The sequence below is a fragment of the Mobula hypostoma genome, chromosome 28 (genome assembly GCF_963921235.1).
Source record: "Mobula hypostoma chromosome 28, sMobHyp1.1, whole genome shotgun sequence".
Taxonomy (NCBI): Eukaryota; Metazoa; Chordata; class Chondrichthyes; order Myliobatiformes; family Myliobatidae; genus Mobula; species Mobula hypostoma.
The window spans coordinates 22,694,783-22,711,843 of record NC_086124.1 but is presented as its reverse complement, the minus strand read 5'-3'; the positions used below and the strand labels follow the sequence as shown (position 1 = coordinate 22,711,843).

The window sequence follows — 17,061 nt, the reverse complement described above, 5'->3', positions numbered from 1 at the left end:
CAAGAGTTTATCATGAAACACACACCTCCACCATTTGCCTTTTCCGAATCAGCAGTTCAGTCCAGCCTGTGAATAGAGACGCCTTCGTGTCCAATTGCTCTACCTGCCTCACCCCACTGGAACTTAGAATCCCATCTATTTTGATGATTAGTCTTTGTCCCAAATAAACGGCTGCCCTGATTAACTGGAATCTACACCGTATATCCTGCCCCACTGTGATGTTTTGCTGATCTAATCAAGCTGATAACATCTAATCTATTCTCCCTGCTCATTCATATTCCTGTCCAACAGCCTCTCAAACACCTCTATTGTACCGGCCTCTACCCCAGGCACACACTTCTCCCCGCGTGATAAAAGTAACCTTCAGGAAAATCAGCACAGCCCTGTGTCCATCCCCAAACTAATCCCACTGTCCCATTCTCTCAGCAGCCTCACCTCACCCAGCCCTCTCCCTAGACACACAGACACATTGTCACGTCTGTAACATTAAGCTTTTATTCACCAGCTTATGGAATATGGGTCCTGTATGGGCCAGCAGGGGGATACAAACCCACCGAAGCCACAGTGTGACCCAGCAGTGTGGACTCCTCTTCACTCTCCCACCACACTCGACCCTGAGTTGCAGTAGCACAGTAGCGCCACAGGAGGGCATCTGTGGGCAGGGGTACCGGCCCCCTGCTTGAGCAGCGGGTCACTGCGAGGAACGGGGCCAAATCCGAGGAGATTGGGGGTCAAAACCTCACAGGGGAGGTGGGGCCAGGTCCCCGGTGGAGACGAGGAGCGGCCATCAGTTCAACCACTCCGATTGGCTCCCTCTAGCGCTGAGTGTCAGCAGACATGGAAAGAACAAGTGGAGAGGGAAATGCTGGGGGGTTTATTGGGACTGTCTCTCGCTCCCCCCATCCCAGCCATCCACAGACTCCTTCAGTCGCTCCCCGACGCCCCTACATAGTGGCAGATGGTGTCGTAGTCCAGCTGCAGGAGGTGTTCCTCGTTACGTTGCAGCTGTACCAGCGCCTGGCACTTCGCTCTGTCCCGCTTCAGTATCCGGCCCACCTGGGAAAGAGAAGGCAAGAGGAGTGTCAGGGGGGAGCAACCGAGCTCAACTACTGACAACCCTGTGGAGGGACACACAGCTCTCTCCTGCTCACAGCACCAGGGTGATAGAGAGACACACACACGCACACAGGAGTGTCAGGGGCAGCACCCAAGCCTAGCTACACACAACACTGTGGATGGACACACAGCTCTTTCCCGCTCACAGCACCAGGGTGATAGAGAGACACACGCACCACACAGGAGTGTCAGGGGCAGCACCCAAGCCCAGCTACTGACAACCCAGCTCTTTCCCGCTCACAGCACCAGGGCGATAGAGAGAGACAGAGGCAGAGACACACACGCACCACACAGGAGTGTCGGCGGGTGGGTGGGGGAACCACCCGAGCCCTGCTGACAGAGCTCCCTCCCGTCCCTGGGACCAGTGGGTATCAGTCAGCACTCCGTCCGTCCAGGGAGGAGTGTCCGGTGAAGCACCCGAGCCCAGCTACTGAGAACCCTGTGTACACACAGCACCCTCCCGTCCCCAGCAGCGAGGTAACGAAGGGTGTGCAAGCGCGCGGGGGTGGGGTGCAGACTCACTCACCGCGCCTCTGTGTTCGCCAAGCACCACCATGATGTGAGCAGAATCCGACTTGGGAATCACCGTCTCTAGCATTGACTGTTTAATCCCTGTCGGGAGAGGGAGGGTGAGATCCGACGGCACCGGAACGAGACCATTCGGCCCACAACGTTGCACCCGACTACGTCAATATTCAAATACCCAACAACACTGACATAAATCCCATTTCCCTCCGTTCTCTGCCTTCCATGTGCCTCTCTATTGTATCTGCCTCCACCATCACCAACCCTGGCAGTGCCAGCACTCTGGTAAAGAAAAACTATTTATTTCAGGAAACAGCATGGAACAGGTCCTTCGAGACACTGGCAACTCTAATGACCCAACTAACCAATACATCTTTGGAGGGTAGGAGGAAACCCACACGATCCACGGCAAGGATGTACAAACTCCATGAAGAGTACGCGGGGAACGAACTTCAAGCCCCGACAGCCCGAGCTGTAATAGCAACACGACAACAGCTACGGTGCTCTGGTACCAGGTTTACCCTGCACGCCTTTCAATCCTCTCACCTTATCGACACGCCCAGCAAAAAGCCATTTTGATCCTGCTCGGGGGTGGGGGGGATAGATATTGGCCTCTCATCTAACCCTCTTACAATCTTAATCAACTTCTCAGCCCTCGCCGCTTTGGAGGAAAACAACCCAAGTTTTTCCAACCTCACTTTGTAAGCTCATCGTTGTAACCCAGGCAGCATCCCGGTGAACCTCTTCTGCCCCCTCTCCAAAGCCCCCCCGTATCTTCTTCCCGTGACAGGGCGACCAGAACTGAACACAAAAGGCCTAAGCAGAGTTTTAGACAGCGGTAATCACTGGTCAGGGACTTCCAGCCAAAATAAGTGCCGCTGACCAGCTCCCTGGGTGCCACGGTAGCGTAGTGGATAGTGCGACTCCCATTACAGCTCGATGTGTCAGAGTTCAATCTGTAAGGAGCCTGTACGTCCTCCCCGTGGAATGTGTGGGTTTCCGTCCCACAGTCCAAAGACGTACTGGTTGGTGGGTTAATTGGTCGTTGCAAATTGTCTGTAGTTAAAATCGGTGCGTTGCTGTTGGTGAGTCTCCAAGGGCCTGTCCCACGCTGTATCTCAATAAATAAAACTGTGGGCAAGCTGACTTTGAAGGCAAGTGTACCATATGCCTTCTTGTCCCCCAGCCACTTGCTCTGGACTTCACCGTCGCCCCGGCCCCAGCTCTGCAGCCTCGGGTCGTTTGCCCTTCCTTGCCTCTCCCTCAGTGCTCCGCCACCACCCTCCCCACCCACCCGCGGTCCTGAGATTCCCACCTTCCAGAAGTCGTCCACCGTCGGTCCGACACACACACGAGTCAGTGCTCAGCACGTCCTCGATGGTGACCTAGAGGTGGGGCGGAGAGAGAGAAAAAATCAGAATCAGTGTGGAAGGAGGCTCATACGCTTCCACTGTCCCCTTCTCCTTTCCCTCTCCCCTCCTTCCCCACACTCACCCCTTCCCTTCACCTTTACACCCCAAATCTCTGAATGTTCTCCCCCACTGTCCCACCTTCCCTCCCTCCCCCACAACCCCGACCCTTCTTCCCACCTCCTCTCTTCCTCTCCCGTCACCAGCTGATGTCCACTTGTCACCAGCTACCCTGATCTTCCCCCTCACCTCCCAACCCCTGCCCTTCCCTCCGTCCCACAGACCTCCATCTTCCCCCAGCCCTGCCCTTACCCCTTCCCAGACCTCCACCCACCTCATCCCCACCCTCCCCCTTCCCACTGACCTCCATCTTCCCCTTCACCCTCCTGCCTTCCCATCCCCGCATACCTCACACCGTCCCTGAACTTCCCTCTCCTTCACCTCCCCCCACCTTATCCCCCCTCCCCCTCCCCGCATCGTCACTGCCCCTTGCCCTCCGACCTCCAGCCCCGTGACCCAGGCCGGGGTTACCTTGCAGTTGTAGTAGGCTCCCTTCTGGTAGCGCCGGTCGATGAGCCGGACCAGCAGGTCACTGTGCAGCCAACACGGGCGGCGGGGAGTGGGGCTGCTCGGCCGCTTGTCCCGTTTCCTGTCCCTGTGGGGGCAGAGCAGTGACCGTTAGCTGCCTGGGTACTACCCCCTTCCTCACTGCTCCCACCTCCCGTCCCTGTGGGGCAGAGCACAACCCCTCCCACAGTACATCCTCCTCCGCATCACACTTCCCCTTCCTCACTCCTGCGACAACATCACTAATGGTGTGTGTCCTACCCTCGTACACCGAGGTCCCTCTCTCCCTCCACACTCCCCACCATTCACGGTGTGTGTCCTACCTTTGTACACCGAGATCACTGTGTCCCTCGACCCTCCCCACCATTCACGGTGTGTGTCCTACCTTTGTACACCGAGATCACTGTGTCCCTCGACACTCCCCCCGTTCACGGTGTGTGTCCTACCCTTGTACACCGAGATCCCTGTGTCCCTCAACACCCCCCCACCATTCACAATGTGTGTGAGGTCGTTCTATCCCTTGACACAAAGTGTGTCCTGCCATTGTACACCAAGGTCCCTCTGTCCCTCAGCACTCCCCACCGTTCACGGTGTGTGTCCTACCCTTGTACACCGAGATCCCTGTGTCCCTCGACACTCCCCCCGTTCACGGTGTGTGTCCTACCCTTGTACACCGAGATCCCCGTGTCCCTCAACACCCCCCCACCATTCACAATGTGTGTGAGGTCGTTCTATCCCTTGACACAAAGTGTGTCCTGCCATTGTACACCGAGGTCCCTCTGTGCCTCAACACTCCCCACCATTCACGGTATGTGTCCTACCCTCGTATACTGAGGTCCCTCTGTCCCTCGACACTCCCCCCATTCACAGTGTCCTACCCTTGTACACCGAGGTCCCTCTGTCCCTCGACACTCCCCCCATTCACGGTGTCCTACCCTTGTACACTGAGGTCCCTCTGTCCCTCGACACTCCCCACTATTCACGGTGTGTGTCCTACCCTCGCACACCGAGATCCCTCTATCCTTCGACACTCCCCACCATTCACAGTGTGTGTCCTGCCCTCGTCGACCGAGGTCCCTCTATCCTTCGACACTCCCCACCATTCACAGTGTGTGTCCTACCCTCGTATACTGAGGTCTCCCAGTACTCCCTCCACAGATGCGGGGTCGGACCCACCTCTCTGCGCTGGCCTCATGCTTCCTCTTCCTTTCCCGGTGTTCTGTGCGTTTCTCCTTCTCAACCTCCTTGCCCCGCGTGGCTTCCTGCTGCCGTTGGCTTTCCCTGTGGGCGGCGCTGAGCCGGCCTGTGGGAGGGAAGGAAAAGACATTGAGCTGAGAGAGGCCTCCCCCATCTCCAACCACCTCCTTATCCCTCCATCCACAGCACCTGTCCTCACCCGTGTCTCTCTTCACCCTTCCCCCCCCCCACATACTGGCGCCTCTATCCACATCCCCTCTCTAACGCTATCTCTCTGCTCCCTTGTGTGCTGTCGAGGGGAGCTCGGTGTTACGCAGGCCAGGGGCTTGTATGCAAGCACAGTCCCAGTGCAGGCAGCGACCCCGTCTCCTCTGACCCGCGCAGTCCCCAACCCCAACTCACTCAGGTCGCGGCTGTAACGCTGGTACTCTCCGGCGCTGACGTAATTCAGCCCGTACTGACTGACGGTCACCGCCTCGTTGCCCAGCGCCAGCCGTACCACCACGCGGGCGTTGTCAGGGTCCAGCCCTTCGATCTGCGGGGGTAGTTAGAATCAAAATCAAGTTTAGTGTCACTGGCACATGCCATGAAACTTGTTGTGTTGGGGCAGCAGTACGTTGCCATACATAGTAATAAAAACCAAATAATAATAATAATATATAATTATTATTAAGTTGTACAAAAAAAGAGGGAAAAACGTCGAGGTAGTGTTCATGGGTTCCATGTCCGTTCAGAAATCTGATGGCGGAGGGGAAGAAGCTGTTCCTGATTCACTGAGTGTCTGTCTTCAGGCTCCTGTACCTCGCAAACACGAGGAAATCTGCAGATGCTGGAATTTCAAGCAACACACATCAGAGTTGCTGGTGAACGCAGCAGGCCAGGCAGCATCTCTAGGAAGAGGTACAGTCGACGTTTCGGGCCGAGACCCTTCGTCAGGATAACTGAAGGAAGAGTGAGTAAGGGATTTGAAAGTGGGAGGGGGAGGGATGGAGCTCCTGTACCTCCTTCCTGATGGTAACAGTGAGAAAGGGGCCTATCCCGTGTGATGGGGGTCCGTAATAATGGATGCCACCTTTTCGAGGCAGCGCACCTCGATGTCCTGGATGCTGAAGAGGCCAGTGTCCATGATGCAGCTGCTATTGAGCCTGTGCTGAAGCCCGACACCACCACCCACACCCCCATACCGGACCGTGAAGGCAGTCAGTCAGAACGCTCTCCACGGTACATCTGTACACATCTGCCGTGACAAACCACATCCCCTCAAACCGCTGATGAAATATAGCCGCTGTCTTGCCTTCTTTGTAATGGTATCGAAACGCGAGGGTCAGGATGGGTCGTCAGAGATGCTGACACTTGTGGACCTTCATTCACACCCGGTGGGGGGGGGGGAGAGAATGAAACGGGGTTACTTATCTGTTCAGTTTCTAGTGGGGTAGGAGAGAGAGCGTTGGCACGTGGCCAAGTGGTTAAGGCGTCGGTCTAGTGATCTGAAGGTCGCTAGTTCGAGCCTTGGGTGAGGCAGTGTGTTGTGTCCTTGAGCAAGGCACTTAACCACACATTGCTCTGCGACGATACCGGTGCCAAGCTGTATGGGTCCTAATGCCCTTCCCTTGGACAACATCGGTGGCGTGGAGAGGGGAGACTTGCAGCATGGGCAACTGCTGTTCTTCCATACAACCTTGCCCAGGCCTGCACCCTGGAAACCTTCCAAGGGGCAAATCCATGGTCTCATGAGACTAGCGGAAGCCTATAAAGAAAGAGAGAGAGAGGAGGCGACAAGGTGTTATCTCTCCATAATGCTCTTGGTGGGGAGGGTCCCACAGGTGTGTGAGACAGAAGGTTAGTCCCAGGAGGGTTACCTGACCCTACAGCTCTGTCCCATGGGCAGTGAGGGGTGGGGGTGCTGATGGAGGGGAGATGGGGGTGGTGTTCTGGGAGGGGAGGTTTTGGACCTGGTTTACCTGTCCGTACAGATCCCGGTGGGGTCCCTGCCGGATCTGAACCTTCCTGCCCAGAGCTGGGCCCTGCGGCTCCTCCTCCGGCCGCTCCTCGCCCGGTTTTGGGGGCCTGGTGGGACGGCTCGGCTCCAGGTCCCGGGCCACGGACCGGTCCGCCCCCAGTCCCAGCCCCTTAGGCCGCAGCTGCTGCTCCAATGGCTTCACATCCCTCGGGGGGTGGGGGGGGGGGAGAAACAGAGATCATCACAGGCGCCACCTGCCGATCAGTCACTGACCCTGCCCTCCGGCCCAACCGCGAGTCACTGACCATGACCTCTGATCCAACCACCAGTCACCGGTCCTGGCCTCTGCCCCACCCACTGATCCACCCGTCAATCAATGACTGCGACCTCTGAGCCTCCCACCAATCACTGACCCTGTCCCCTCCCACCCGTAATGCAGAATTGAAAATAGAGAAAGGGAAAGGGGTAGAAATTACCACGCTGGCTCCCCCCTCAACCTGATAAAGCTCCAACTACATCGACAGTTCTGCCCCTGCCCACACTGACAGATCCCGTCTCTGATAGGCCCCAATACACTGACAGATCCCGCCTCTTACAGACTCCGCCCACACTGACAGATCCCGCCTCTTACAGGCTCCGCCCATACTGACAGATCCGACCTCTAACAAACTCCGCCCATACTGACAGATCCCGCCTCTTACAGACTCCGCCCACACTGACAGATCCCGCCTCTTACAGACTCCGCCCACACTGACAGATCCCGCCTCTTACAGACTCCGCCCACACTGACAGATCCCGCCTCTTACAGACTCCGCCCACACTGACAGATCCCGCCTCTTACAGACTCCGCCCACACTGACAGATCCCGCCTCTTACAGACTCCGCCCACACTGACAGATCCCGCCTCTTACAGACTCCGCCCACACTGACAGATCCCGCCTCTTACAGACTCCGCCCACACTGACAGATCCCGCCTCTTAAGACTCCGCCCACACTGACAGATCCCGCCTCGCACGGGCTCCCCCAGCACCCCAACTCACTGCTTGAACGTGCGTCCGATTCCCTCTCCCTCCTTCCAGCCCATGCCTCTCAGCATGGCCATGCCGTAGGCTTCCACAGGCACCGACTCGTAGTCTTCCGCTGTGGACTGAGCGGTGGGGGAGCGCTGGTCAGTCAGCGAGAAACGTCCCACTTCCTCACCCCTCCCCACGGGACAACCCCTCCCCATCATTTCACACACTGGACAGTCCTGCCCCACTGCACCAAGTCCCCGCCTCACATCCCTCCCACAGTGGAGGAGATGCAACCCCAGAGCCCCTCTCACACATTGGACAGCCCTGCCCCTCCTAGTCAACATGAATTGATGGGCGGGGGGCTATACATCCCTTCTCACCGCCCCTCCCAAGAGGGCAGACCCCTCCTCCGAACTGTCTCGCGTTCTCTCTACCCCTCCGCGGTCAATACGGGTGGTGAGGGAGATCCCTCCACACTGCATTCTTGCAGTGGGGGCACATTCCTCGTCACCGCTACTGCCCACAGGCCTCACCCTGCACAACGCTTTACAGTACCAATCCCCACCGCTGCCTGTAACGGGTTTGTACGCTCTCTCCGAGACCACACAACTTTCCTCCGGGAGCTCAGTTTCCTGCCACATTCCGAAGATGCACTGGTTGGTAGGTTAATTGAACACTGTAAGTTGTCCCGTGATCAGACTAGGGTTAAATCAGTGGTTGCTAAAAAGGTTAGCGTTCCCCCCATCCCAACACATCTCTGACCCCTGACCCACCGACTCCGGCCGCAGCTCCACGTTGACCTTCTCCCCGTCCTCGTATCCATGGGGCGCCTGGTTCTGCATCAGCAGAGGGATGCTGAGGGTCCCGTCATCCCGGCTGCCTTCCTTCCACTTCTCCTGGTACCTCTGGGACTCTGCGGCCGGGGCAGCGCAAGAGCAGAAAGGTTGAGAAGAGTATCGGTGGGTCACTTGCAACCCCCCCCCACCCTGTCACCCAAACTTGCCCCAGCCACCGATACAAACCCAAACCTGCCCCCACACCTCGTCACCAAAACTGCCCCAGCCACCAATACAAACCCAAACCTGCCCCAGCCACCGATACAAACCCAAACCTGCCCCCAACCCCGCCACTGAAACCCAAACCTTCCCCACCCACCAATGCAACCCATCCACTCCTGCCCAGCCAGCCCCAGCTGGGAAGAAACCGAGTCACCGCTGATCGCCCTAGTTGGGCGGCCTTTCATTGGTCCTGTTATACTTACTAGTCTATACATTGGCAGAGTTTGCCCACAGGAAAATGAATCTCAGGGTTGTAGATGGTGACATATATGCACTCTGATAATAAAATTTTGTTTGAACTTTGGCAGTGAATTTGCTGGGAATGTTGAGAATATTGGTCGCATAGACCCTCACCAAGTTTTAACGATGAATACAGAAAGCATCCTATCCGGATGCATCACGGCTCGGTACGGCAACTGGTCCGCCCGTGACTGTGAGAAACCACGGAGAGTTGTGGACACAGCTCAGCATGTCACGGAAACCAGCCTCCCCTCCATGGACTCTGTCCGCACTTCCCTCTGTCTCGGTAAACCAGCCAGAATAATCAAAGACCCCGGACATTCTCTCTTCTCCCCTCTCCCACTGGGCAGAAGATACATAAGCCGGAAAGCATGTCCCACCAGGCTCGAGGACAGCTTCTATCCCGTTGTCAGAAGACTATCAAAGCTTTCCAATCCACATACCCATCTCTTTTAAACATTGTTCCTGTACCTGCCTCAACCACTTCCTCTGGCAGCTCTTTCCATATACGGACCACCCTCTGGGTGAAAAAGTTGCCCCTCTCTCACCCAATCTCTCATTCTCAATTCCCCAGCCCTGGTGTGTTCTGTATAGAGTACAGATGGAAGGAGGGAGCATTTCAGGGGGTGGGCAGGGTGCTGATTGAGTGGATGACTCCGTCCTGGCTTGCTGAGTGTTCCCGGTGCCCCCAGTCTAAACCTACAGCCCAAATCCCTCCTCTGCTTTCCTACCACATGGGCTCCACCTGTACTTCCTGCTGCCTCAGTAAAGCAGCCAGCATAATCAAAGTCTCCTCTCACCCTGGACACTCCCTCTTCTCCCCCTCGCTCATCGGGCAGAAGATACAAAAGCCTGCGGGCATGTACCACCAGGCTCAAAGACAGCTTCTACCCTATTGAGAAGACTATTGAACCTTTACTATCCATGTACCTGGTGAAGTGTCACTGAAATGTTGTTAATGCACCTGCTTCAACCAGTTCCTCTGATGGTTCGCTCCATATATGAACCACCCTGTGTACACAGGTCGTTTTTCATCATCATCATGTGCTGTGTCGTATGACATCATCATTCTGTGCAGTGCCATATGACATCATCATTCTGTGCTGTGTTATATGACATCATCATTCTGTGAAGTGTCGTATGATGTGAACATTCACAGTCTGTTCCTGCCAAAGTTTTCTACAGAGAAAATCTCACAGGTAGATAGGGTAGTACACTTGGAGTACTGTGTCCAGTTCTGGTCGCTTCACTATAGGCAGGACGTGGAAGCATTGGAAAGGGTACAGAGGAGATTTACCTGGATGCTGCCTGGTTTAGAGAGTATGGATTATGATCAAAGATTAAGGGAGCTAGGGTTTTACTCTTTGGAGAGAAGGAGGATGAGAGGAGACGTGATAGAGGTGTACAAGATAATAAGAGGAATAGATAGAGTGGATAGCCAGTGCTCTTCCCCAGGGCACCACTGCTCAATACAAGAGGATATGGATTTAACATAAGGGTTGGGAAGTTCAGGGATATTAGAGGAAGGTTTTTTACTCAGAGAGTGGTTGGTGCGTGGAATGCACTGCCTGAGTCAGTGGTGGAGGCAGATACACTAGTGAAGTTTAAGAGACTACTAGACAGGTATATTTAATTTAAGGTGGGGGGGTTATATGGGAGGCAGGGTTTGAGGGTCAGCACAACATTGTGGGCTGAAGGGCCTGTACTGTGCTGTACTATTCTATGTTCTATGAGATACATCTCCCCCAAAGGAGGTGTAAGGCGCTCCTTCCCTCTGCTAGCCTACAGGTCACCCTTGGGCAAGGCTCAGCCACCCCGCCTCCCCCCGGATCAAGGTCACGTGAAACTGTGGGAGGAGGTGGTGCCGATCACAAGTCCTGGGTATGTGACCGCTGGCACCAGGCAGACAGCCTCTGAAGACTGGGGTCACCCATCTTGTAAAGACACTGCCCAGAAGTCAACAGGAAACCACTTCAGTAGAAAGACTTTGCCAACAGCAATCACGGTCAAGGAAAGAGCGTGACTGGCAACGTCTTATGACACTACATATATTGAAAGGCCTTGATAGAGAGGACGCAGAGAGGATGTTTCCTATAGTGGGAGAGTCTAGCACCAGAGGGCACAGTCTCTGAATACAAGGATGTTGATTTAGAACAGAGATGAGGAGGAAACATAGAAACATAGAAACATAGAAAATAGGTGCAGGAGTAGGCCATTCGGCCCTTCGAGCCTGCACCGCCATTTATTATGATCATGGCTGATCATCCAACTCAGAACCCAGCCTTCCCTCCATACCCCCTGACCCCTGTAGCCACAAGGGCCATATCTAACTTCCTTTTAAACATAGCTAATGAACTGGCCTCAACAGTTTGCTGTGGCAGAGAATTCCACAGATTCACCACTCTCTGTGTGAAGAAGTTTTTCCTAACCTCGGTCCTAAAAGGCTTCCCCTCTATCCTCAAACTGTGACCCCTCGTTCTAGACCTCCCCAACATCGGGAACAATCTTCCTGCATCTAGCCTGTCCAATCCCTTTAGGATCTTATACGTTTCAATCAGATCCCCCCTCAATCTTCTAAATTCCAACGAGTACAAGCCCAGTTCATCCAGTCTTTCTTCATATGAAAGACCTGCCATCCCAGGAATCAATCTGGTGAACCTTCTTTGTACTCCCTCTATGGCAAAGATGTCTTTCCTCAGATTAGGGGACCAAAACTGCACACAATACTCCAGGTGTGGTCTCACCAATGCCTTGTACAACTGCAGTAGTACCTCCCGGCTCCTGTACTCGAATCCTCTCGCTATAAATGCCAGCATACCGTTCGCCTTTTTCACCGCCTGCTGTACCTGCATGCCCACTTTCAATGACTGGTGTATAATGACACCCAGGTCTCGTTGCACCTCCCCTTTTCCTAATCGGCCACCATTCAGATAATAATCTGTTTTCCTATTTTTGCCACCAAAGTGGATAACTTCACATTTATCCACATTAAATTGCATCTGCCATGAGTTTGCCCACTCACCCAACCTATCCAAGTCACCCTGCATCCTCTTAGCATCCTCCTCACTGCTAACACTGCCACCCAGGAAGTTTATAGCCAAAGGGCGGTAAATCGGTGGAGTACTGGAGCCTGCTGATTGTGGTTCAGTGCCAATATGGCAAGCTGTCTGTCCGTGGCCCGGCATAGGATCTGTCATGAGGAGGAACAGACTCTCATTCTGTCCAGGGTCAAACACAGAGTGGGAGAGTGGAGGTAGGTCACTCTCAAAAATTAGCCTTATCCTCACCGGGACCCTTGGCACACCCACCACCCACAGTGCCAGCCCTGAGGGGGTCTGCGGACACTCCACCCAAATCAGGCACCAGTCCACTCTCCGCACCTTCAATCAGCTCCTGCACGGCCTTGGACAGCACCTCGGGGTCCTCCTGCTCCCCTGCCTCCTTCTCCTCCGTCGCTATGGCCCCTGAATCCGGCTTGTGCCAACGGTTCTTCCGGATGAGGGGCACGATCAGTTCCCGGGGCTTCTCCCGCGGCTTTAGGCTGGCGGGGGTAAGTGACAGGAGACAGACAAATGGGGTCAGTGGGGGAAAGGGTGAGGGGAGAAGGACACAGGTCAGTGAGGGAAAGGAGAGGGAGATGGACACAAGTCAATGGGGGAACGAAGAGGGAGACGGACACAAGTCAATGGGGAAGAAGAGGGAGACGGACACATGTCAATGCGGAAGGGAGAGGGAGACGGACGCAAGTCAATGGGGAAGGGAGAGAGAGGCAGAAACAAGTCAATGGGGAAGGGAGAGGGAGGCAGAAACAAGTCAATGGGGAGAGGGAGACGGACACACGTCAATGGGGACGGGAGAGGGAGACGGACACATGTCAATGGGGAAGGGAGAGGGAGACGGACACACGTCAATGGGGAAGGGAGAGGGAGACGGACACATGTCAATGGGGAAGGGAGAGGGAGACGGACACATGTCAATGGGGAAGGGAGAGGGAGACGGACACATGTCAATGGGGAAGGGAGAGGGAGACGGACACAAGACAATGGGGAAGGGAGAGGGAGACAGACACATGAGATTAGCAGGGGAAGACAGAAGCACAAATGGGGTCAATGGTGGAAGGGAGAGAGGTCAGACACAGTTCAATCGGGGAAGAAGGGAGGGGACGGACACAGGTCAGTGGGGGAAGGGAGAGGAAAGGCACAGAGGTCAGTTAGTTGCGGGGGAGTGAGAGAGGGACAGACATGGGTCAGCGGAGGAAATCAGAGAGGAATGGACACAAATTAGGCGGATGCAACCTCACCAATTCTCTTGTCTTCCCTCCTAACTTCTATCCCTCTTTCCCAAACCCCACCTTATCACTCCTTCCATCTTCTGTTCCTCACACACATTCCCTTACCCCCCCAGCACCCCTTCATCCTAAATCCCCCTTCAGTATTCCCTCTGTCCTATACACCCTCTGTCTATCCCTCAATACCTCCCCCCACCTTAGCACACCCTCTGCCATTAATACCCCTCAACACGCTCTTCACTAAATACCCCCCCAACCTTATAGAATGATGCTCCCCAGTCCATAAAAGACCCCTGCCCTCAGCGCTCTCTCTATAAAAAACATCCTCCCTTTCTCCATCCATCAGCAGGCCCGTCCATCATGAGATTCTCCCATTTTCCTCTCCCTCCCACACCCCACCCTCCGTCCCTTATACCCAATGACTTCCTTCCTCCCTCGAGCCTGTTCTGTCCCTCCCTCCTTCCCGTAAATCCTCTGTCCCTCATGCAGATATACCCTCTCCTCTCGCACCTCTTCTGCACTCTCTCCCCAACCCTGCCACAGATCTCTGAACGTTCTCAGCCCCAACACTCCCCAATGCTCTCGTCCTCCTACTAACCTCTATCCCTCTTGAATCCCCGTGGCCCCGGAACCAGGCTCTGCTACAAATGTACATCAACTCCCCCTCGTGTCCACACTGACACTCCCCTATCTCATACACCCCAGGAAGCAGCCGATTAACCCAACACATTCGCTGGGATGTGGGAGGGAACTGGAGCACCCATGGGGGAAACACACAAGGCGTCACAAGGAGAACGTGCAAACTGCATACGCACGTTCTCCCTCCTCGTGTCCCCGTGGGATTCCCCCGGGCGCTCCGGTTCCCTCCCACGTCCACACATAAACACAGCACCTTCCCTCTCTCTCACACACCCTCAGAAATGTGGGAGGGAGAGAGAAAAGGAAGCACCTTGGGGTGGAAGGACATGCCGAGGGATAGAATTTAGATGGAGGGAGAAAAGATAATTACAGCTGGGACGTGGAGAAAGGGGAGGGGGTGTTTTTTGTAGAGGGCGTGCGGGGGGGGTTTGTTTATGGATTTGGGGAGCATCGTTGCTTAAGTTCAGGGAAGAGCAAATTTAGTGGAGGGTTATTTATGACAGAGGATGTGCAAAGGGAGGAAGAGGGAGTATTGAGAGATAGGAGAGGGAGTTGAGTGTGAGGGAGTGTATGGGATGGGGGGGTGGATTAGGATGAAGGGGGCCCTGGGGGAAGAGAATGTGTGCGAGGGACAGAACCCTCCCCTCACACTTCCCTCTCCCTCTCCTGGGATTGTGGGGCTCGCCCTCCCCCAACCCTGATCTTCTCTGATTCTGTCATCCCCTCAATTCACCACCCCAGGTCTCTACCCCGATCCCTCCGGAGACTCTTGAGTCTCATTCCCCCAATCTCCTCCTCAAACTCTGGATCTGCCCCCCCCCCATCAATCCTCAATCCACCACCCGGGTCTGTGGGTTACTCCCCCTCCCGGGACTCAGGGTCTCGCCCCCTCCCCGATCACCTCCTCGGACTCTGGCTCATCCCCAGTTCATCACCCTCCACCCAGGGTCTCCCCCTCAATCGATCACCCCAATCTTATCTCGCCCCCTCAATCCACCAGCACAGGTCTCTCCCACTCCCGGACTCCGGGTCTCACCCCCACCTACCCGGATCCCCACCTCGGACCCTGGGTCTCACCCCGATCTCCCCCCCACCCCCCGGACACCGGCCGCTGCTCACCTCAGCACCTCCCCGCCCTCCACGCCGGTCACCGTCTCCTTCTCGGCCTCCGACTCCACTGCCTCCTTCACCCGCGGTTTGCTGACGGTGCGGGTGAAGCCGAAGGAGACGGGTCCCCGCTCAGCCTCGGGCTCCTCTCGCTGCGGTTCCGGCGGCTGCTCCATCGCCTCTGTCCCGGGCCCTCTCTGGACACACGCAGGGCGCAGGCGCGGATGCCGCAATGCACGTCGGGAAACGTAGTCACAGCTATTACCGCACTACAATCCCGGCAGCCTCCGATCCATGAACTACAATTCCCAGCAACCTGTGGAGTACGGGGTTTGGAATGGACCTTGAAACTCTTGACAATTCTTTCCCTCCCTTTGTAAATATTTTAGTATGATTTTGTATACTTAGAAAGATAGTTTAAAAATAATTTTTATTCCTAACAGAATTCCAAATATAAATTCAAATAACTTTGTTCATAATACAATACTGTACATATATATAGCTAAGACTTTTGCAAAGTACTCTATATTGTCTTTCCAGTTACCAAACAACACTTAATACTATTGAACTATTAATACAAAGCTAATTGAAATATACAACATCCACTGCATCCCCTTTAATTATCCTACTTGTAATCTCCCTGAAAAACCTGTTGGAATTCTTTGAGGAGATTACAAGTAGGATGGGTAAAGGGAATGTAGTGGATGTTGTATATTTGGACTTTCAGAAGGCCTTTGACAAGGTGCCACATATGAGGCTGCTTACCAAGTTAAGAGCCCGTGGTATCACAGGAAAGTTACTAGCATGGTGAGAGCATTGGCTGACTGATAGGAGGCAGTGAGTGGGAATAAAAGGATCATTTTCAGGTTGGCTGCCAGTGACTAGTGGTCCTCCATAGGAGTCGGTTTTGAGACCGCACCTTTATATGCTGTTTTTCAATTATTTAGATGATGGAATAGGTGGCTGTCTTGCCAAGTTTACAGATCATACAAAGACAGAGAGATAGTGTTGAGGAAACAGGTGGGCTGCAGACAGATTAAGAGAATGGGCAAGAAAGTGGCAAATGATATACAATGTTGGTAAAAGCATAGTCAGTTTAGTAGAAGAAATAAATGTACAGAATATTTTCTAAATGGGGAGAAAATCCAAAAAATTTGAGACGCAAAGGGACTCAGGAATCCTTGTGCAGAACACCCTGAAGGATAACTTGCAGGTAAAGTTGGTGGTGAGGAAGGCAAATACAATGTCAACATTCATTTCAATAGTGCTAGAATTTAACAGCAAGGATGTGATGGTGAGGCCTCACCTTGAGTATTGTGAACAATTTTGGGCTCCTCATCAAAGAAAAGATGTGCTGGCGTTGGAGAGGGCTCAGAGGAGGTTCACAAGGATGATTCCGGGAATGAAAAGTTTCTCATATGAAGAATGTTTGTTAGCTCTGAGCCTGTATGCGCTGGAATTTAGAAGGATGAGGGGAGATCTCATTGAAATCGTTCATATGTTGAAAGGCCTGGACAGACCAGATGTGGAAAGGATGTTTCCCACGGTGGGGGAGTTTAGGACAAGAGGGCACAGCCTCAGGATAGAGGGGTGTCCATTTAAAACAGAGATGCGGAGAAATTTCTTTAGCCCGAGGGTGGTGAGTTTGTGGAATTTATTAGCACATGCTGCCAGGTCATTGGGTGTACTTAAAGCAGGGATTGATATTTTCTTGATTGGCTGTGGCATCAAAGGTTACAGGCAGAGGACAGGGAGTGGGACCGAGGAGGGGAAAATATGTCAACCATGACTGAATGGCAGCGCAGACTCGATGGGCCAAATGGCCTAATTCTGCTGCTGTGTCTGATGGTCTAAGTACTCTGCCGCGTATGGCGGCCGCGTTGCGAACTCCATCCCAACTTTACTGTATACTTTTAATTTCTGTGATTTCCTTCACATTTCT

General features: G+C 54.2%; 1 protein-coding gene across 1 annotated transcript; it reads right to left on the bottom strand.

Annotated features, from left to right (window-relative positions):
• Nucleotides 1–456: 456 nt before the first annotated feature.
• On the bottom strand, nucleotides 457–15,412 carry gpkow (G patch domain and KOW motifs). The gene is made up of 11 exons (XM_063035242.1): nucleotides 15,132–15,412; nucleotides 12,466–12,626; nucleotides 8,561–8,700; nucleotides 7,815–7,921; nucleotides 6,776–6,980; nucleotides 5,217–5,349; nucleotides 4,794–4,920; nucleotides 3,582–3,705; nucleotides 2,957–3,026; nucleotides 1,643–1,728; nucleotides 457–1,056 (listed from the first exon to the last, which is right to left on the bottom strand). Exons 1-11 carry the CDS (start codon nucleotides 15,293–15,295, stop codon nucleotides 925–927), a joined length of 1,449 nt encoding a protein of 482 aa, XP_062891312.1. The 5' UTR covers nucleotides 15,296–15,412; the 3' UTR covers nucleotides 457–924.
• Nucleotides 15,413–17,061: the final 1,649 nt, after the last annotated feature.

Excerpts from the sequence above, each read along its gene's own strand:
- gpkow (XM_063035242.1), bottom strand. The coding sequence starts at position 15,295 with ATGGAGCAGCCGCCGGAACCGCAGCGAGAGGAGCCCGAGGCTGAGCGG. Across the intron at positions 7,922-8,560 it reads TGGAGCTGCGGCCGGAGTCG|TCCACAGCGGAAGACTACGA; the intron begins GTGGGTCAGGGG and ends CCCACCGCTCAG. Across the intron at positions 6,981-7,814 it reads ATCGGACGCACGTTCAAGCA|GGATGTGAAGCCATTGGAGC; the intron begins GTGAGTTGGGGT and ends CCACCCCCCGAG.